The 22,901-nt window shown below is 47.8% G+C and overlaps 1 protein-coding gene across 1 annotated transcript; it reads right to left on the bottom strand.

Moving 5' to 3' along the window:
- Positions 1–5,829: 5,829 nt before the first annotated feature.
- On the bottom strand, positions 5,830–18,951 carry PTGER2 (prostaglandin E receptor 2). Its single transcript, XM_074998517.1, has 2 exons — positions 18,135–18,951; positions 5,830–9,157 (listed from the first exon to the last, which is right to left on the bottom strand). The coding sequence occupies exons 1-2, from the start codon at positions 18,945–18,947 to the stop codon at positions 8,921–8,923; spliced, it is 1,050 nt and encodes a 349-aa protein (XP_074854618.1). The 5' UTR covers positions 18,948–18,951; the 3' UTR covers positions 5,830–8,920.
- Between the last annotated feature and the right edge of the window lie 3,950 nt (positions 18,952–22,901).

The following is a 22,901-nucleotide window of genomic DNA, read 5'->3' as shown; positions in this document are numbered from 1 at the left end:
AGGAGGGACCTGCTATTGCTCTGGGTGCTCCTCAGAGGCACATTGTAAAGAGCCCACCTTTGCACAATAACGAACACAAAGTTGAAGCCGGAAGCCAAAGCCGGAACCGGGCTGATGTCCAACTTGCATCCTACCCGTGAGGAAAAGCAACGGGGCCTTGCAGGGGAGAGCTGAAGGCTGGCAAAGTGGGACTATTTCAGAAGACTGGGCCAAACCAAAGCTTCCAAATGCCCAGTGTCCTGTCTTTCGACTTGGTGCACATAAATAAAATATCCTGCTCGCGGATGTTAAAAAGGGAGAGGGAACTTTGTCAGCAAGTGTTTGCAGGAGGGAAGTGTGCAAACGGAAAGGAGGCAACAGGACCATCAGAGTAAGCAAACACTGAGTGCACAAAAGTACATTCCATTAGCATCTCCAACGGGGTAGCATTTTCCTTCTTGGGTTAGAAATCCCGGAGGGAAAGAAGGAGCAGGCTGACCGAAACCAGACTGGATCAAGTAAGCGCTCTTCAGCTGTGTAACTACTGGTCACCATTTATCTTCACCTCGGAGCAGCTCTTTAAGGACAGATGTCTGTGATGGAGTGATACATCAGGCCCCTATGCAGAGGGCATGTGCAAAAGGTGTGAATGCACTCCCCTTCCATGTCCAGTTTCTCTCCCTTCCTCCCTGTGGCCCTGTGTGTGGGGGGTGCCTTCAGGGCACGATGGGAGAACCTAAAACATCCTGGGAGCTGTAGTTCCTTGGCCAGCTCCTGGCCCAGAGAGCTGGCCCTGGAGTAGGGAAAAGACTACATCTCCCAGCATGCCCTTGGCTGCTAGCAACAGGAAACTATGAACATGTCTCAGACACTGCTGTGAACTAACTGTTATGAAAAAAATTTGCTGTTACCTAAAATCTGTTTCATTACTACTAGTCTATCAATAGTCTTAACTGGAAAATTCTGAAGAGAAAGACTGGAATATTGCTTTTCACTTACAAGATTACAGTAGGATCCCAGAAGGTAATTTCTATAAAGTCTTTATTGCTGTATAAATTGTTAGTACGTTATAACAAAATCATTTCACCCATCATTTCCACTCAAAGCTTCATTAACCTCTCTTATGCACACTCACTGCACAACTATTTTGAACTCCTGCATAGCTAAAAAATTGCAGTCCATATTTACAAAAAAAAGCATACACACCTCCAGAAATTCCTGCATACAGGCCCGTACGTGCCCTACAGTCTATGAACACCAGGAGTAAGGTGTTTGCATTGTCCCATTAACAGAGAAGGTGAACTTCTGGCTCTCGTGGAGTCAGGACATCATGCTATAGGAATGTAGCCATTGACTCAGTGGGGCTAGAATGTAATTCTTTGTTTGAAGAATTCCTTTTAAAAAGACAAAGATCACCCACAGTTTCTTTCTGTTTGTGCTGGCAATTACAGTCATCTCTGGTCTACAACTAGGAAATCTTACTAAACGTAATAGCTGGTGATAAACGTCCAGTATTGAATGGTATCCATTTCCAACCAGCTGGCCGGATAGGAGGAGGATCAGGAAACGTTTGCAGAGTAACAGATGCTTTAAAAAGGCTACTCCATGCTTACAGGGAAATAAAATGAGTACAAAAATTAAAGACAGCTGTAGGTAGCTGTAGGTGAGGCTTTGCCCTCTTACGCAGTGCAGGCAGCTGCCAACAAGAACAGAAGCTACATTAATAAGAAGTCAGCTTGGTATGATAAACACAGTTGAAGTTTTGCCTATACAAAGGGTAGTAATGTGCTTTTAAGGAATGTTTGACATGATCCATACCCAGCTTGAAATTGGAAGATAATACCCTTCGACTTCGCTAAGCTACTCAAATGGACATTGGAAAGTCTTGACTGTGCAGAAACCCTCCAGCTAACCCAAATATTTGTGTATTTAAAGTGGGGAGGAAATCACGCACGCAAAGAATGCAAAATGAGTTTGAGGAAACTGGCTGAAATTCAGTTCAAAATGAAATCCTGTATCTGGTTACAATCCTTTACAATTCTGAGCTGGAGACTTCAATCCACAATTACCTGCTTCAACTACCCTCTGAGCTATTTTAATTTCTCTTGGATAAAGAATCTTACCAGAGTTATAGCCACAAAGTATTTTAATAAATACAGAACACTAGCACATGCAGATGAATGGGAAAGGTTTTTAAATAAAAACAGCCCAAAATGGAAAGCATGGCAGAGAACTTGTACAAAACTAGGGTGGTTTCAACTACCTATATGGCAAGCAGATGGGAAAATTATCAAATAAGGGAATTAGGTTGATTGATTTTTTTTTGGTAGACAAAAACATTTGAAAGCTGCCGAGGTACAGCTCCTTCCTCCAAGAAACGAGGAGAAAAGTAGAGCATGGTTAGCAATCAAATTTACTTTCTAAATTATTAAAGACACTTACAAGTCAAGCAAAAACCCCTGTCCCAGGGACCATCAGTCACAAATAAATTCCCAGCAAATGAGTAAGGACATGGGTTAAATTACAGGCTTTAAAAGTTTACCATATCCAGGCATAGTTTCTGGTATCTGGAAATCTGCAAACATTACATTGTTATTAACTTATTAATGAGGCAAAAGACAAACACAGACGACATACACCTGGGGTTTGATATACAATGGTCATTGAAAACTTGGGGAATGCCAGCTTCTGGAGGGACTTCAAGGAAGAACACACAGTGAGAGATGGAGACTGAAAGTCTGTCCCCAGATACAGATGTGGAAGCCATGGGAGCGAACAGCAGTGGAACGTGCATGTTTGTAGACAAAACTGGCTGAGTAGTAGTATGAATTTGGGCAAGGGATTTGGTGCTCAAGTGCTCATAGCTGTAACAGGAAAAGGAAAGTCATTGGATTTCCTAGAACATGCCTAAGAAGATTGACAAGGCCCCATGGAGAACATAGCAGGAACAGAAATCAGTCTTGTGTGTTTATTTCTTGTGACCACACACCCTGATCTTTTTTCTCCAGCTCAGATGACCACCCCCCAGCCTACACCTGGAATTTTTTGCACTACAACCTCAGGTGATGTGTACACGGCAAAGGAGAACCCACCGCTGTCCCATCCCAGCAGACGGGAGTTGTCAGGGCTTGCGTTGCCGAGATGTTTCATTGAGGGGTAGGCACCTGGGCTGGACCCCAAGCAATGGGACCTTCCCACCCCACAGGGTACCACAACCCTAGTACCCATTAGTTTTGTAGCTCTCTGCTGGAGCCTCTCCATTTTGTTCATATCTTTCCTAAAGCATGGTGCCCACCCAGCTGTGGCTGCACCAATTCTCACTATACTGGGACAATTACTTCCCAGTCTTACATCTGACACTCCTGTTACTAAACCCCAGAATCCTACTAGCCTTTGTTTTCAACTGCATCACATTGAATACTACCAAATTTATCTTCTATACTCCCATTTTTACATCCCTTGTCAGACAAGTTTACTCCGAAGTCCAGACGCTATGCATTTCAGATACAGCCTTCTTTAATGAATGAAGCCCTATCGCAGGCTTCTGAAAAAGAACGTATTCTACAACCAAACTCAAAATTCCAGTATAGTTTATACCAAGATGCAGAATAACTGACATGCAACGCTGATTAAACACCAGAAATTACTGTAATTCTGAATGTTGCTTTTACTCACATTGGTGGTGTGGGTGGTACGCCTCTAATTTTTGCATTCCCCCTTCTCCCACGAAGGGAAGTGCAGGGGCATTTGCTAAAATACACATCTGTGTTTCTCACAATTGCATGCACAAGCTAGGAATCTGCACGAGCAAGTAATTATGGAGGCCTGGATTTCCAGAAGTATAGAGCAGACCACTGCAATCACTGCCAGTGGCAGCTGATCTTCGGAAGGGATGCAGTTCCAGGCTCTTCTAAATATCTGCTTCACAAAGAGACCATTATGCATGGAATAGGTAACCTGGTCACGAACATCTCCACAGCAGGTAAGAATCTGGGAGTGATAATTATTCTTCCCCATGTTGCTGGGGTTTGGTCCAAGTCTCCCCCTACTTTTTCCAGGTCAGCATAAACTTGCAGGCAGAGTCCCTACAAAGCTCTCTCTACAGGGAGAGGCCCCACCTGCGGCCTAGTGGCCAGAGGCTGTCCACTGAGGCCCTGCTCACAGGGCAGATCCCAGGGGTCAGGATTTGGGAAGGGGGTAGGGAGGTCTGGGCCCTTCCAGCTCCAACTCTGGGGCTGTCTTCATGGCAGAAGGAATGCTGGTGGCTTGTGAGGAGTTCTGGGGTCAATGTTGACCCTGGAATGTGGTTTCGTGCATGTATGAAACGGCACCCTAGAAGATCGAACCTGAGAGGTCAATCTTCCATGGTAAGTGTAGATGAAGGCTAGAGTCAGTGAACCTCTTCTTAAAAATGGGAAAGTGTTTCAAAATGAAAATGTTAGGTTTGCCAATTTCAGAGAGTTTTGTTTTGGAAATTTAAGCAAAGTACAAGCTGAGGTAGGTTACAAGACAAATGGTCATAAACAAAACATTCTGAAATCATTTAAAGGAAACATTTTATTTGACCTGAACTGAAATAAAATTGGATTTTTAGTTCAATGATATCTGTGAGATTTTGACTTTGTCTCCATCAGAGACAGGGATATCAACTTCAGACTTTCAAATATTTGAGAGACTGGAAAACCATTACCAATGCAGTTCTAAATAAACATACCCACTCATCTCTCCCACGAATGTCCTTGAGGTTATATTGAACTTGCTTTTCCTTTTAATTTTCCCCATGATTTTGTAACCTAGCGTGTAGGCTACAGGTTTCATCCGTATGACAAACTATTTTCTACCTTGTGACTTCAACCTAAAACCACAAGGAGTCACAACAGCTTTTCTGGAAGGATTATTTTATTATAGTAGTTTTATGTTACGTCAATTGCAAGCATAAAAAAAAAAAAGCTTTAAAGCTTTTCATTGTTGGTATTTTTAAACGAACAGAACTCTTGTGTACGCAAGATCCACTTGGAATAAAACACCACACACATTTGTGGTTGGTTTTTTTTAAGAAAATGGAGCAACACAAGCCAGTGACTTATGTCGTGGGTAATCCCATTTGGAAAAATTCATCCCTAACATAAACAAGTCTGCTGACTTCAATGAGCACTCCAGAGAAGAGAAGGGGCAAAGGTTACATAAAGTAAAGTCATTTCTCATCTGAAGTTGGCTCCTCCTGACTCCAGTGGGGATTGCAAAGACCACTCACAGACAAGGAGCCAACCCTGCTAATATACCACTGGCAAGAACACACACAGCAGAGGACATGTGCCTGACCACTGGAACACGTTTTTATTTAAATAAAGTGTCAATAGAAAGCAACACCCCAGAACACTGGAAGTAACACAAGAATAACCTCTTAGGTTTAACAAAAATGTGTGTCCATTGAGCAAAAGGACACCGACCTTCTTTGTAAAGTGCTTTGAAATCTACTGAGGAAAGGCACTAGAGTAAGAATTGGGCATTAGGCTGTCAGCAGATCACACTCATCCAGACGCTCGCATTACATTAAATGGGAGGCGATTCGGTTAAGGCTGAAGTTAAGAACTACACACAAACATTAATCTCTGTACTATGGGGTAGATGTAACTACGGCCTCCAAAACATGCCCACCAGTCTACCCTATGGAATGCTTTTGGGGCTACTGCAGAAGAAAAATTCTATTTTAGATTTTATATGTGTTGTTATAAAGAATAATATTGTAATAGCTCAAGTATTACCTGTATGAATGTGTTTTTATGCTTGTGTCATACCCTGTTGTTTTGAACAAGAAAGCGTTTGGTCAAAATGCATCAGGCAGACGGCTTGTAACATTTCTTTTTGTTTAATGTCAGGACAGGACTAGACCTGTAGGTCACCGTTCTGTTTTACGATCATGAAACAAGTAAAACAATGCAATGGTGGTTCTTCTTGAAACCGTAACCTGATGTTCTTTTTCAAAGGTGAATTGCTTTTGTATAACAAAGAAATTAACCCGGTTTGGCGTGACAAAGGAATCTGTGTGTTAAGACATCAGTGTGAAGTCCATCATCGAACCAGATGTTCTAGGGAGGAGACAGCTGTAAAGGTGCTAGAGATTGCACAGAGATATAAGAGGAGGCAGAATTATGTCTCGGAAAGGAGACAAGCACCTATCAACTGGGAGAAGACAGCTGGGATTGAAACCAGCATGATAAAACAATAAAGTATGAGAACTTAAGAAAACAAGCACTTGTCAAATGGTGATGGACCCCCATTAGACTCTGACAAAGGCTCACATCCCCCTGTCTGATCTGACTTGCTTTCCCCTCTTTTGATAAGTACTGTTGATACTGGGCCATTTCCACCTTGCTGACTAGACCTTGTCAGCTCTAGCCCTCCCTCTTACTGGGACCCCACTCTTTAAATACCCCTCTGAAACCACCCCCCCTCCACTCATGCATCTGATGAAGCAGGTCTTTGCCCACGAAAGCTTATGCTCCAAAATATCTGTTAGTCTATAAAGTGCCACAAGACTTCTTGTAGAGCAACGAAGGGTCCTGTGGCACCTTATAGACTAACAGAAAAGTTTAGAGCATGAGCTTTCGTGAGTTAACTCACTTCTTCAGATGCTGGACAAGACTTCTTGTCGTTCTCGAAGCATGACGGTGAGAAACTCACTGATCCCAAAGAAGGAAAACACCTATGAAACAGAGGCTGCTTGGCCACAAATTTTGCGTTTGTCTTGCCGCTCATGAGAGCTTTGATCTGGATCAACAGAACCCGCTTCTTTCCCTTGTACTTAACCTGCCTGGCCGCCAGGCTGAAGCAGGCAACAGACTGGTAACTATAAACACCAACTGGCAGGACAAGTGTGTGTGTGTGTGTCTGTGTAAGCACATGCTAGCTGCTTTTCTACCGTATTCTTAATAAACGTGGCACACCACCTCTTCCCATATTAAGAGCCTGTGCGCTTTTTATAAGCATAGTACTTCCTCTCCATAGTGCTCCTTGTCGTAGCAGACAGGACAGCTGTTGATGTAGCCTACCACCCACCTGCAGGTTGAACCTCTCTAATATGGAACTCTCCTGTCAGGGCATGAGTTTAGTTAGCCGGGCAACCACTTACCATGGGTGTGGCCAAGTTTCCCGTGGTCCCATAAAGTTGTACAACCACCAGTCCTGGCTCTCAGTGTTCTGTGCTATTAGTTAGCCGTAATTTACCTCTACATATCTTCTCAGAGCCCAGCAAGCAGTGGACGTGTCGGTAATGCTGCTAGACAATATTGACCTCCTGTGGTCGGGCAAATTCTCTCATCCAGCACTGGTCAGGTCCCAGGGGTGCTGGATTAGAGAGGTTCAGCCTGTATCAGCATCATGTACAATTAGCGCAGTCTGTCTGAAAACCTGCATCCCACATGGTGCTTTTTCAGTAGAGGAACTTTCAGCTGTAACTCGGAGCTGTAACCCTGTTTAAGCAAAGCATCAATAACTTAAGAGCTCTGCTGACCTGGGGTCATGCTCTCTAGGAAAAATGGTCTCTCCATCACACAGGAGACAGTTACCCTGGTTCCAGCAAACTCAATGGCAAAGCTCCTGATGAGATCTGTGCAAACAAACAAACAAACAAACAAACAACCAAACAACAAAGCAGATTCCTGTTTGGAATCACAGGGAGAACAGCTCCTCTGGAACAGCCAGTCTGCTGATAGCGTCTCTAACTTGTGCGGTATTTCCCTGGGACAGTTAAGACGTCCCGTCATCATTCACACAGCTTTACCGAAGATGAGATGGGATTATGACATAACTGGCTTGCGTGGTATTTCCTCCTCGGCCCTAGATGGAAAATGCCTGTCAGCAGAGGCTGTCATGCACTTGTCGTGCCCAGGGTAGGAGCCGGCTTGCTTGGGAAGAGGCACTTACATACAAAGGTGTTGGATGCTCTTGAAAAACCCTAGGAAGAAGGCATGAGAAGCCTCTTTCCTTCCGTATAATCAACCACATGTCCCAGCACTGAAGGGCAGCAGGTCACGCCCCAGAGGGTGCACCCCAGGCTCAGAGATGAACAGGTTGCAAGCATCCTTCCCCTACCAGCACGTATCAGTGGGGGGTAGACACCTGTAATAGGATGCAGGCCAGAGACTGGGTTGTAGCCCACAGCAAAGCTCTTGGATGCAAGAGGTTGTGTGTTTGGGGGGGGCGGCCTGCAGGGAGCACTGAGTGCTTCAGCACAGTGGGGCTCAGCTGACATTTGTCCGCTAGCTTTGGCCCCACGAGAAGAACCCAGATGGCTTTTGTAACCCGGGCTGTAGGGCACTTGGACAAGAGAGGGGTGAGAAGTGGAAGTAGCTTTAGCCTTCCCTACCCCCACCATTGCAAGACTGTAGTGATATGAAGGCACAGGGCAATCTAGGCACTTCAGACAATACACAGGGCTCCCAAGGAGGTCAGTTTCAGTAGTCAGACCAATGCTTAGAGAAGCCTCAATGAAGCTAATACAGACTGGCAGTTTTGGCAACAAAACAACGATCTGGAACTGTATTACTGGCATGCCCGGGTCTCACCACCCAACAGTATCACTACGCGTAGTGTTAGAGAAAACCTTCCACTCCTGCGCTCTTTTAGCGTTCCAGGCACAGCATGTGTCCTTAGTTCAACCTGACAGTTTCTACTTAGTATCAACCAAAATCCACTTATTGATTAGCATCTTGGATGCTGTCCCCTAAATAGGATATACTCCCTTCAGCTGGACTCCCTGAATGCTTTCTGAGAAATTCTGCAGCACCTTGTCATCCAGGCTGCAGCTCCATCCATTGTACAGTCAATGTATTTGTTTAATAACCTAAAAGCACAGCTTCCCACCATGTTTATACTTCTGTTCTTTACCCTGAGGAGCCATTTCCGTGCGCTCTTCCAGATGTCTTCAGGACTACTGCCCTCAAAGGCTAATCTGTTTACTGGATTTTGAATTTGCAGCAGGCGCCGTCTGTATGTTGTCTTTGGTTTTCAGGGGCATCCGACAGCACAGTACAGAACGGATTGCCCTGAGAACTGAGGGTCTAAGGATGGCAAAGATCCAAGGGTCAATAATTGGATTAATGGACAAGAACCTCAGCGCTAGAAGGTCCTTCTCATAGTCTGTGTTCTCCGTAAGTTTGTTCACATAGACACGAATCTGTAAAACAGAAGGGGAAGATAAATGCTAGGCTGATCGCAGGACTCTTTTGATGCACCTGTGTAAAACACCACCCTTTGTGATAGATTTTTTAAACATGTTTAAAGAAACTTTTGTATTCACAAGAGATGTTTTGTTTGAAGTGAATTTCATTCTAATGAAACGCTAAAGAGATGGACCTAAATACTAGAGCTAAGTGGGAGACTTGTCCTGTGAACATTTTCAAGAGTTCAATTTTTATTTCCTGTCTCAATTTTGGATGAAAAGTCAAGATCTTGAAAATATTCATGAACTAAGAAAAGAACATTTTTTTCTGCTGCAGGTAAATCAAAAGTTGATTTAAAAAATCTGCCCTTTTTTCAGTCTAGTTTACATTTCAAAAGGAAGACTAATTTTGACCTGGAAATCTATTTTTTTTGTTTTGTTTTGATGAAGCGGGTCTTCACCCCTGCAAGCTTATGCTCCAAAATATCTGTTAGTCTATAAGGTGCCACAGGACTTCTTGTTGTTTTTGTTTTAAATGTATCAAAGTTACATTGCAATTTCACAACTATTTTTTCCTCAAAACATTTTTCAGGTTAGAAAATCCATCTCACATGACCTTGTTTCATGAATAGTTTAGGATTCAACACATTTGATTTTTTACATTTAAAAAATCCTAACTCTACTAATAACTAACATTCACTTTTTATCCACAAGAGAGGCATAATATGAGCATCCTCAGGCTATGCAAGCTTCTCTCTCTCGGTTAGGCAGCAGGCAGAGAGATGATCAGAAATTTTCCGACACATTTTTCCACTTCAAAATGCAGAAACGCTTTCACAAAAACTCATGTTTAATTGGTGTGGAGAGTGAGGAAGCTCAGCGGTGATGAACCTTAGCGTTTGCAGAACACAGTGTTTGGATTTTGTTTCAAAACTACTTTTGGTTTCAAAAGTTCTTTGTCCAAATCGGAACAAAATGTTTTGATCAGAAAGTAATTTTTCTTCTAATTTCACTTTGCGGGAAAGAAGGGTTTTTAATTTTGTTTTGGAATGGGGAAAAAAAGTGAACTCAGTTTTCCTGGAATGTCGAAAATTCTTTTCCTGCCCAGCTCCACCAATGCTCCTGTTATATCAGAGACATCCCAATTTAGGGTTTTTCCAGAGTCCTGCATATTTTCTATCTCCCGAGCTGTGAGGCAGGATTGAATCCCAGAACTGTAGGACTGGAAGGGACCTTCAGAGGTTATATAGTCCAGCCCCTGAACCAATAACAACACTAAGTACTAGATCATCCTTGACAGGTACTTGTCTGATGTGCTCTGAAAAACCTCCAGTGGTGGTGATTCCACAACCTCCCATGGCGATTATTCCAGTGTTTAACTACCCTGACCGCTAGCAAGTCTTTCCTGATGTCCAACCTGAGCTGTCTTTGGTGCAATTTAAGCCCCTTGCTCCTTGTCCTATCCTCAGAGGTTCAGAATTATTTTTCCTCCCTCCTTCTTGTGACAAAACTTTTACGTATTTGAAAACTATTATTGTACCCATCCCCTTCCAGTCTTCACTTCTCCAGACTGAACCAACTCACTTCTTTCATTCTTTCCTCACAGCTCATTTTTCTGAACTTTAATATTTTTTGTTGCTTTTGCCTGGATTTTCGGCAATTTGACCACATCTCTCCTAATACCTGGCACCCAAAACTGCTCCCCATAGAACTCTTGAGGCCTTAACAGCATGCAGTACAGCAGAAGAATTACTTATCGGCCACATCTACACTAGAAGCATCTGTCGACAGAAGTTACTGTTGATATAGAAATTTCGACGGAACCTCTGTGGACAGCTTCTGCACACACCTTACTCTGTCGACAGAGCGTTAGCACTGTCGAGGCAAATGCAGAGTTCTGTCGAGACACTGTCCACAGAAGGCTTTATGCGTGTAGATGTTCTCTGAGTATTGTCAACTCTCTAGTGTAGGCACAGCCTAGCAGTATACATGGCACAGGCAAAATCCCCTCTGCCAAAGGCCTCGTTTTAGTCATGATACTTTGCAACCAGCGTTCCCTGTAAGCAGACTGCTTGGGCAGCCACCCAGAACAGATTCTGGCACCATCCACACGATTAGCAGAGTGCCTGCAGCCGACCATCATGGGCAGCGTGTGTTTCTACTGGCAGTGCACGTAACATTTACTCCACTCACGGATGGAAAACATTAGAGGGAATGCTGTTTGCAATACGTGTTGCTTTCACCCCAAACTTGCAAATCAGTTTCTCAACCGAGGTAGCTTTTCGCTGGGTTGTGCTTTGGTTCCTCAGCTGTACACAGATGACGAAACTTGCTCTGTGTTATGAAGTGACTCAGCAACGCAGCTGTCCCACAACGGAAACCTGTATTCTCCAGCCTGCAGCTTCTTTTTCTGCCCATCTCTGATGCATAGGGCATTAAAAAAGCCATTTAAACACAGAACTTCAGTCCTTCATCTTTGCATGGCACCATTTGGATGGGAGTAACATCTTTTGGCTCTATGTCCAGCAGCAGGAGGTCTCAGCTCCAGTTTAGGGGAGTTCTAATGCCTCACTCACGCTTCAACTTAAGGTTTTTAAATGCACATTTCTTGGGCTACAGCTCCTTCTGGGAGCAGCGTTACAGAGGATAAGAGGAACGAGCTGATGTTAAATGTAGTATTCTACACTCCAGGGCAGTGGTTTTCAACCAGAGGTCCGTGGCACACTGATGTGCTGTGAAAACTGTCCAAGTGTGCCACGAAATTTTGTTTACTTCCCCTCGCTGTGGCTCTTTGCAGAGCCACACTGGGAGGACAAGCAATGACTCTGCCTAAGTCCCAGCTAATGCAGGGCCAATACCCCTCCACTGCCCCACGGTGGCTCTTTGTAGAGACACCGTGAGAGGAAACGCTGACCCCGCAGGACCCTGTTCATGCTGGAAGGCAGCTGAAATGCTGCTTTCTGGCCTGAACAGCTAGCAGGGAGCCCGCCCCCACGCTCTGCTGTTGCAAGGGGGCAGAAGAGTAGGAGTCTGTGTTGGAGCTGGGTGCAGTTTAAATGCTCCGATGGGCTCGTGGGTTGGGGAGCTGCTTTCAGTGGTTACTCATTTACTCAACATCCCTAGCCCTGTGTTGAGCAGATTTCGAAAATGTGTCTGTGGTGGTTGTGTAGGACCGTGCGTTCTGTGCTGCATTGATCCTGGCTTAGGCTGCTGTAAACCTCTCCAATCAGACCGTAACCACAGAACATGGAAGTAAACGTGACTTTACGAGCAATCACTTCAGCTGAAAAAAGCAGGCGTGCCGTGGAACGGCTCGTCTCGTCGAAGCGTGCCGGGGGACTGAAAAGCCTGGGAACTACTGCTCCGGGGGAGGCTGGCTGCCTTTCCCTAGTCCCTCACAGCAGTGCTGAGTTTGCCAGTGGGCTAAGCCACTTCATCACAACTCATTAGCGAGGTTTTATGCCAAAATGGGACACTCTCCATATTTTACACCCTCTTACTCCCCCACGTGAAGTGGCTAAAAGTAAAATTGAGGAGAAGATGCCACGTAAAGACTGAGGTCCCAGGAGACTTTTTTCAAAGCCAGGCTTCGATAACTGCAATTTAAGATTCCCCAGGGAGCCTGTGTTCCTCCACACACTTAGGGGACTGAGCTGCTGGCGTTGGTATTTAAAGAAGCTCTGACAAGTATGACTAGTTCTACCCAAAATATCCCTTTCACCCCCCCACGCCTGCCACGTGTGGTGCACATGAAACCACAAAACCAAATCCTTTGCTAAGTTTGGTAGTAAGGCCTGAGCAGAACGTACCAGACTTCACTTATCCAAAACGCAATTAACTCTATAGCTGCTTAAGGGATCATTTAATAACATACCCAGTCTATCATCCAGTTGTGCGCCATGCCCTTCCCCAGTGTGTGGGGGGCCATAAACGAGCCTGGAAGAAAAACAGCTCTTGCTTTTGACCTGTTGTGGATATGAATTTATGCCTGACAGCCACAATCAGTTACTTCCTTAAATAAGCTTGTTTGCCACTTTATGGAAGGCTGACAATCCCTCCTGGGAAGATGCTGCTGCAAGTTTTACTCATGTGATGCGAGTTGCTCTGTCTCAGATCTGGCCCCCATAAACCCACGGCTGTTTAGAAATACCCGATGTATCTAACTTCTAACACTGTGCATTAAAAATGGAAATGAATCGTTTGAGACAGACAATTCATGCTTCAGCAACTCACTTCCAGTGAGCTGGGTTCAAATCCTGTCCATGCTGCTGAAAGTGAGTTTAATCATTTCATGCTAGTCACTAAAAGAACCACATGTTCTGACAACTTGTGCAAAAAACACCAAGTTATGACTCTAGATTTGATTGGCTTTGAGAAAAGTTTGCCCTACAGCTGTTTATACAGGTTAGGTATCATCTTCATGGGCTCAAAATTCAACCATTGTACATGTGTGTCTAACAGTACGCTCCTGTACAGTGGGGTGCATTTACAAGGGTTTCTGTGCTTCCCTCTCCAGTAGTGTTTCCCAGATGGTGTTCCACGGAACCCTGGAGTGAAAATAAGGGTACCGCAAGAAAATTCCATTACAATAACATTGTATGATTTACCAAAATAAATATTTAAGCATTTATGAATTTTATTAAAAACCAATTTTCATTCGTCCCTGTGTAACACCAGCATAGCCAGAGAGTGGGGACGAGGATTTCACGACTCAGCACTGTGCATGCAATGGTGCAATCGCCTATTATACACCATTGTAAATCCTCGTACACACTCTCAGGGAGCGTGGGTCATGTGGGTGACTGAATATGAATACAGTATAGTCGTGTGATTTCTTGTATGCAAAAATTTAACTGTGATAAATATAAATTGACTATTATAGATTAAATCTACACAGCTACAATACTTAACAAGAATACTTAGGGTGATAATAATAATACAAGTTAATAGTATGGACGCAGAGAATTTAAATTATTGACACCAAACTTCTCCATGGGTCATTGGCTAAAAGAAGGAACTTTAAAGAAGAAAGCGAGTACTTCAAACACTCCTGTTAGTGCAACCAGCAAGGAAGATACTGAGGCAGTTCGTGCTAATTATGAAGAATTACAGCCTTCTGACATGTGAGTTTTGTTTTTAAATATGCGCAGTTAAACTAAATTTTGAGTTCACGACCTTGTTTAGCATCTGACTCTTGACTTCCCCCTCTCTTACCACCACTCCTCTCTTCTGATTTGCCCACCCCGATTACAATTTTTCTGATTTGTCAACCTCAATAACTATGTTTGGTTCTCTGTGCCTTAAATATTGAGTCTGTTCTGGTATTGCTATGATCTGAAGAAGTGGGTCTGTCCCACGAGAGCTCATCAGATGGGGAAAAGTTCCATTAGGAGCAGAACAAAAGACCCTAAAATAAATTTAAGGCTGATCAGTTGGCAGTGGATCAGTGAGGATTACAAGTCCAACACCACAAGAAGTACAACCTGCTGCTAAATATTATTACTTTTCCTTCATTACCCTCTTGAAATCCAAAGATAATGGTGTAGCATCTCCGGGGGTAAATTTGTCTTCAAGTGCTAATGAATGATAATGGGAATGAAAAATTAGCTTTGGCTGTATTCCCAGCCATGATGGATTTTGCTTTTCTCAGGGAGAAAACTGAAAAACAGAAAGAAAAATCCCCCAAACAACTACCTGCCCCCTTAATAATAAGAAGAATCAAACAATCTGAATATTGTAGACTGCTAAAGGTTTGAGTGACAGCTGTGCCCAAGGGACCTATTTAATTTAAATGAAAAGAGAAAGTCAAACTACTGGTTACAGTCAAAACAAAAAGCAGATTTCGTGGAATAGACCCAAGTGGGAGCAAGTGGGTCTGTCCCACGAAAGCTCACCTAATAAATTATTTTGCTAGTCTTTAAAGTGCTACTTGACTGCTTTTTGTTTTGATAGTGTATAGACTAGCACTGGTTACAGCTCTTTACTTGTATCACATGGGTTCTACTTAGGAAAGGTCACATTCTAGCAATTAGCAACTGGAAGTCAGAAGGCTTAGGTTATATTTCCAAACCTGATCTAGTAAACACTTCATCTCAGCAGGCCTTGGCTTCCCTACTTGTCACCTCGGCCACGTCTTCACTAAAGTGATTTTTGGAAATCCAGAAGATCTTCTTTCGAAAGAGCAGGTCCACACGCAAAAAAGCAGATCAAAAAGACAGCGCCCGCACAGCCCCCACTCTTTCGAAAGAACGGGCCAGGGATCGAAAAATCCAGCCCCATGAGGACCGCTCTTTCGAGCGGAGGGCCCCCAGAACACCTACACACGCTCTTTTCTGAAAGAATCCTCTGGGAAAAGGTACTCTTCCTCACTTGGGAGAGGAAAAGGGTCTCAGGAAGAAGTGCTGCATTCTTTAGAAAGGAAAACAGGGTTACGTCATCAATGTGATAACATGTCAATGTTATCAAACATTCACACGTCTTTAGGTCAAGCTTATGAGGAGAGGTTACGGGACTTGGGCTTTACTAGGCTACAGAAGAGCGAGGGGGGATTTGAGAGAGGCCTTCAACTACCTGAAGGGGGGTTACAAAGAAGGTGGAGAGAGGCTGTTTTTAGTGGTGATGGATGACAGAAAAAGGAGCAACGGGCTCAAGTTACGGAGGGAGAGGTCCAGGTTGGATATGAGGAAAAACTATTTCCCTAGGCGGGTGGTGAAGCACCGGAACATGTTACCTAGACAGGTGGTGGAATCGTCATCCCTAGAGGTTTAAGTCCCATCTTGACAAAGCCGTGGCTGGAGTGATTTAGTTGGGATTAGTCCTGCTTTGAGCAAGGGATTGGACTTGATGACCTCCTGAGGTCTCTTCCAACCCTATGATTCTCTCATTCAAACATCAAGTACGCGTTCAAAGCTCTTTACAAACTGTAAGCATGTCGCACACATTCTCGTATCTTCTACCTTTGTCTAACGGCACCATCGTCAGCCCCAGACCAGGGGCACGCACCGCGAAACACACAAGCCAGCAGGGGGCTAAACTAGATCCTCATTTATTCTTGTTCAACTGCAGAGGTGCACAAGAGCTCACCGATGCTACAGTGACCTCCCAACCCCAGTGGTTTTGGGCATCACTACAGCCATCTACCTGCATGGATCCGCACAACCTCACTTCCATGGGGGCAAGCGAACTGCATCTCGCCTCAATTACGGCTGCTGTGTCCTGATGTGCGTACCCGCACTACAACACATGGATATACACAGATCTATGCCACCCAGCACCTGCACCAACGTCCCACCCTGCTGCTGCTGCCCTCAAAATGGCACAACTGAGTCCTGGTGCAACCTCAGCCACATCCATGCGGCTTCAGGGACGTGCAAGAGCCAGGTGTCCTCGGTCGAGCATCTGCCACTCTAGGGCCCTGTGCAGCCCTGTCTCCACAACACGTCAGCTCCCAGCAAGAGGATTTCTCCTCACGAGTCCCCGGGGAGCTAGAAAAGGGCTATCCCCCTTCACAGATGAGAAAGCACAGAGGAGCCGTTCAGGCTACATCTGTACTGCAACAAGAAGCCCACAGCTCCTAGCCAGCTTGCTTCGGCTAGTAGGGCTGGGGCTCAGAGACCCTCCCACACTTGTGGGGGGGGTCTCAGAATGTGGGCTCCAGCCCACACAACTTTACAGTCCTGGAGCCAGAGCTGTGGAACCAGGCCTACCACAGGTCTTTCACCGCAGCGTAGACAGAGCCTAAGCGATTTGGTCAGGGAAGCTGTGGGAGAGGCAGGAACAGAACAAGGATCTTGTGTTTCAGTCCAGTCTCGTGCCTCATTTCCCAAACTTAGTGGGGCTGCCTGAGTCCCTCCTCTGGGAGAAGTAACAGAGAGGGAGCCGTGCTAGTCTATACACTATCAAAACAAAAAGCAGTCAAGTAGCACTTTAAAGACTAGCAAAATAGTTTATTAGGTGAGCTTTCGTGGGACAGACCCACTTCTTCAGACCACAGCTCTGGGAGGAGCTTCTCCTTAAAGGAGAGGCTAAACCTACTTTTGGAGTAGGGTCAGAATTGGAGCCCAGAACAGCTCCGTGAGATCACTGAGCCCAGCGTTTCTCTACCTTTCTGAATTGGGGGACCAGCATCAACCTGCTGGCTGGTCCGTGAGAAACAGTGACCTGGTTTGAAACCCTGCGTCTCACCGATCCCTAGCACACGAGCACTAAACCTAACAATCCCAAACACAATTACATATTACAGCCCCGGGGAGAACAGGGTGTTATGTGCTGCAGGCAGAGAACAGGAGGAACGGATGCAAGAGAATCCCGCCCCCGGCAAGAATAGCTTAAGGGGACCAGGAAGAGAAGGCCAGGTGCTAGGGGTTTCCCCTGCTAATAACTGGGATTCCCAAGGGGGGAGAGCGGCAGGAGAACAAGGCCAGGTGCTGGAGATCCCCTGAAGCAATGGGGTTACCAAGGGGGGCGCAGAGAACCAGGCCAGGTGCAGGAGGTCCCCCATCCCCGGACTAGGATTTCCCAGGGGGGAAGGGAACCAGGCCAGGTGCTGGAGGTCCCCCCCCATGCAAAGGTGCAAGAGATACCCCCCTGGGACTGAGATTCCCCAAGGGACAGGGAACCAGGCCAGGTGCAGGAGGTCCCTCCCCAGGACTAGAATTACCCAGGGGACCAGGGAACCAGGCCAGGCGCAGGAGATTCCCCCGCCAGGACTAGAATTACCCGGGGGGCAGGGAACCAGACCAGGTGCAGGAGATCCCCCACCCCAGGACTAGGATTACCCAGTAGGGCAGGGACCCAGGCCAGGTGCAGGAGATCCCCCACCCCAGGACTAGGATTACCCAGTGGGGCAGGGAACCAGGCCATGTGCAGGAGATCCCCCACCCCAGGACTAGGATTACCCAGTGGGGCAGGGACCCAGGCCAGGCGCAGCCCCCCGCTCCCCCAGCAGCGCGCCAGCCAGGAGCCGCGCGGAGGGGGCGGCCGCCCGGCTCACCGTGACGGGCAGGGAGCAGACGATGAAGGCGACGGTGATGATGGCCAGGAGGATGAGGTGATCCACCTCCTCGGCCACGGAGAGGCGGCGGCGGCCGGCGGGCCGCTCGAGCGAGGCCAGGCGGCGGGAGGCGTGGCCGCGGCGGTGCATGGCCACCAGGTTGCCGCAGACGCTGACGTTGCAGAGCAGCACGGCCAGGATGAGCAGCAGCAGCAGCGTGGCGTAGAGCAGCGAGTAGGTGGTGTCCCAGGGCCCGCGCTGCGCCGGGCTCTGCTCCGGCCGCATCTGGCCGAAGCACCACGTGCCGGGCCAGTACTGCACGTAGCGCCCGACGCCCAGCAGCGGCAGGGCGCAGAAGGCGGCGGCCGCGGCGTAGAGGGCGGGCAGGGCCAGCAGGGCCGAGCGGCGGCCGACGCAGCGCTCGTAGAGGTAGGGCCGGCCCAGGGCCAGGCAGCGCTCCAGCGCCATGGCGAAGAGCGCCAGCATGGTGGCCAGGCCGAAGAAGCTCGTGGCGAAGGCGAAGTAGGTGCACACGTGGCCGCCCTGCGCCAGCGCCAGCAGCGTGCGGTTGCGCCCGTAGGCGGCCAGCACCACCGGGCTGACCAGGCAGGTGCCCAGCAGGTCGGTGAGCACCAGCGCCGTGAGCAGCACGTGGAAGAGGGAGAGCGGCCGCCCGCGCCGCCCCAGCCGCCGCCGGGCCAGCAGCGCCAGCGCCGTCAGGTTCCCCAGCAGCCCGGCCGCGAACATGACGGCGCTGATGCTCGGGCTCTGCTGCAGCGGCGACTCGCCCCGCCAGCTCTGCGCCGCGCTCATGCTGCCGCCGCCGCCGCCAGCGTGTGAGCCCGGCCCGGCCCGGCCGCCGGCTCCCCCTGCGCCCGGCCGCCGGCGCGCCCCGCCCCCTCGCCACGCCCCCCCCCCGACAGCTGGAGCTGCTGGGCGCAGCCTCTGTCCCGCCCCGCCCCGCCTGGGGGTCCCGCCATCGCCCCCGCCTCCGCCTCCTGCGCGCTCGGCTCTGCTGGAGCTCCGGGGCGCTCCTTGGCCAGCCCCCGCGGAGGGCTCCTGCCCGCAGCCCCTCCTCTCCCGGCTGGGGGGGTCCCGTCACCGCCCCCTGCGCGCCGGGAGAGGCTCCGCCCTTCCTCCCCGACACGGGAGCTCCGGGTCCCCTCCCTGCGCACCGACCGTTCCCCGGCTGCGCTGGAGTCCCGCGCCGCCCCTCGCGGGGGAGCCTGGAGGTGAGCCCTGGCCCCCCTCCCTGGCTGGGTCTCTGAGCTGCGGGCCGGGAGGGGATCCACAACCGCCCACCCACAACCTCGGGCAGGTGGGCTGCCAAGGTGCCCAGCAGGCTGCCCCAGCCCCAGGGGAAGCTCCCCCCAGTGCTGCGTCTTGCGGGTGGGACCAGGAGGGACAGGTTAGGCCCCTCCTGCCCAAGCCCTGAGAATGCGCCAGGGGACTGGGCCAGGCGCTCTGGAAAGGGCAGAGGGTGAGCAAAGCCTCCAGGATCGCCCCTAGGGCAACACGCTGCAGGCTGATATACAGAAGCACTGACACACAGTGCACCAGGAGGGATGGTGCCAGTGAGGGCAGGGGACACCAGGTTGGCACGCAGGACTCACTGGGAGAGATGGGCGCTTCTGATGGGGACATGCCTGCTTTCCTAGCCCCATTCGTTCCCTGCAAGCCCTGGGAGAGTGGTCCCATCTCCACCAGCACATGGGCTATTCTGTACCAGATGGGCTCTCCTGGTTGCTGGCCACAAGTGGATGTCTGGGTTTCCAGTAAAGACAGGACTGCAAAAGGCGCATTCGTCCCGGCTACAGATCATCGGTTTTCTCTGCTGACTGTGCCTGTGAAGGAGGCATGAAGAAGGCATGTGATAGCCTGAACAAAGAGCTGAAACACCCGCCGCCTCAGCCCTGCCCAATTGCAACCGCTCCCCAGGTTGCGGGAACACCTGCGAACCCTATAGCTGCTGGGACCTCTGCATCTGCAGAACTGTGGATCCAGAACTCCTGGCTGATGGCACCTAGCTCATCCCAAAGTGACCCTTTGCATCTGCCACATGTCATCTTCCGCGGCAACCAAACTGTGGGCAAGAAAGGGGCTAGACCAGAGATTTAGTCAGTTCAGAAAGCAATTCGAATGTAGCTAGGAGCTGCTCTTTGCCCTTCCTAAATACATTCCTACATGGAAACAGGTCAGCATTCTCAGCGGAAACAGACCAGCCTGCCTAATGGCACCGTGTAAGCACAAACAAGGAAACAGGCAAAATTGATTCTTTGCACTGATCTAGAGAATCCATTCCGTTTTCTAGGAAGAAAACAAGAAGTGAAAGAACAAATGCCGATGCACCTGTCAGACATATAGGGCTTGGTTCTGGTCCGGTACAGTGATAGATCTTCACTGAGGTCGGCGCAGTTACAGAATTGGAGCCCTGGTTTCACTGAGCTGTATACGTGCCATTTTGCACAGCTAAGCTTATCTGGAGCCTGCTTTTGGTTTCCCTTACCCCAGTCATTGGTTCGCCTTCTGTGGACTGATTTACAGTGGAGGAAGTGATAGCTGTGTTGGTCCACATGATTGTGACAGTATTCATGTTGTTTAGTAACAGAGAGTAAGCCGTGCTAGTTTATACACTATCAAAACAAAAAGCAGTCAAGTAGCACTTTAAAGACTAGCAAAATAGTTCATTAGGTGAGCTTTCTTGGGACAGACCCACTTCTTCAGACCATAGCCAGACCAGAACAGACTCAATATTTAAGACACAGAGAACCAAAAACAGTAAGCAAGGAGGACAAATCAGAAAAAGATAATCAAGGTCCTTTCAAACTACCAACTCAGCCCAGCAGAAGAGTCTCTCTTATTCCGGGGTCTTTCCTTCTGCCCTACTTCCCCCACGAACTTAATACAGTTCTGTGGGGACCTTGAAGCCTTCTTTCGCCGCCTCCGTCTAAAGGAATTTTTCCAGCACACCTATGAACAACAGTCTGACTCTCTCGACGCCCCCCTACCAACAACAAAAGAAGAAGAACTCTATGTGGACTCCCCCGAGGGTCGTAGTGAAAGTCTGGACTTCTACGTACAGTGCTTCCGCAACCGTGTTCAGTCTGACATTATACACAAACAATGCCAAATGAGACACAATCTCAACTATGCTGAACGCCATGCTGTCCAGAGTCTCAAAAATAACCAAAACATCATAATCAAACCAGCTGACAAAGGGGGTGCTGTTGTCATCCTGAATAAGTCACACTATGAACAGGAGGTAGCCAGACAACTCTCCAACACCACATTTTACAGACCTCTCTCTGCTGATCCCACTTTGGAATTCCAAAGGAAATTACAACAACTACTGAAGGAACTCCCTGCTGCTACTCGGGACCTCATTCACTCAGACACACCATCTGAGCCGCAGCCTGGATTATTCTATTTACTTCCCAAAATCCACAAACCTGGAAACCCTGGACACCCTATCATTTCAGGTATTGGCACCCTTACCACCAGACTATCCAGTTACGTGGACTCCCTCCTCAAACCCTATGCCACCAATGCTCCCAGCTATATCCGAGATACCACCAACTTCCTGAGGAAATTACAAAACATCGGAAAAGTTCCTGATAATGCCATCCTTGCCACAATGGATGTAGAGGCTCTGTACACTAATATTCCACATAAAGACAGATTACAAGCAATCAGGGACACCATCCCTGATGCCACCACAGCCAGTCTGGTGTCTGATCTCTGTAACTTTGTTCTCACACACAATCATTTCCGTTTTGGGGACAATTTATACCTCCAGGTTAGTGGAACTGCTATGGGCACCTGCATGGCCCCACAATATGCTAATATATTTATGGCTGACCTGGAACAATGATTCCTCAGCTCTCGTCCCCTATTACCACTCCTCTACTTAAGATACATTGATGACATCTTTATGATTTGGACCCATGGTACAGAGGCTCTAGAAGAATTCCACAGAGACTTTAACAATCTACACCCCACCATCAACTTATGCCTCGATTACAACATGCAAGAGATACATTTCCTGGACACTACAGTACTAGTCAAGGATGGCCTGATCAGTACCACACTGTACCGAAAACCTACTGATCGCTATACTTATCTACACCCTTCTAGTTTCCATCCTGCACACGTGACTAGATCCATTGTTTACAGTCAAGCTCTTAGGTACAATCGCATTTGCTCTGATCCAACTGACAGAGACCAAAAACTACAAGAACTTTACCAAATATTCATAAACCTGAATTACCCACCAGGAGAAGTAAAAAAAAAAAACAAATCGACAGGGCCAGATGCATACCCAGAAACCAGCTACTCCAAGATCAGCCCAAAAAAGCCAAGAACAGAACACCACTGGTCATCACCTACAGCCCCCAACTCAGACCACTGCAATGAATTATTAAAGACCTACAACCTATTCTTAATCAGGATGCTACGCTCCAGAAGGCCCTGGGTGACATGCCTGTTCTCTCCAACAGACAACCTCCCAACCTTATGAGGATCCTCACTAACAGCCACAGTCTATACCCCAGGAACACCAGTCCTGGAACCTTTCACTGCAACAAAGCCCGCTGCCAGCTTTGTCCACGTATCTTCTCTGGAAATACCATCACTGGACCTCACCAGGTTACTCACAGAATCATGGGCACTTTCTCATGCTCCTCTACTAACATCATATATGCCATCATGTGCCAACAATGCCCAGATGCTTTGTATATTGGACAGACTTCTAACTTCCTTAGACAAAAG

The sequence above is a fragment of the Carettochelys insculpta genome, chromosome 6, assembly GCF_033958435.1.
Source record: "Carettochelys insculpta isolate YL-2023 chromosome 6, ASM3395843v1, whole genome shotgun sequence".
NCBI classification, from domain to species: Eukaryota; Metazoa; Chordata; order Testudines; family Carettochelyidae; genus Carettochelys; species Carettochelys insculpta.
This window is presented reverse-complemented; position numbering and strand designations above follow the sequence as displayed.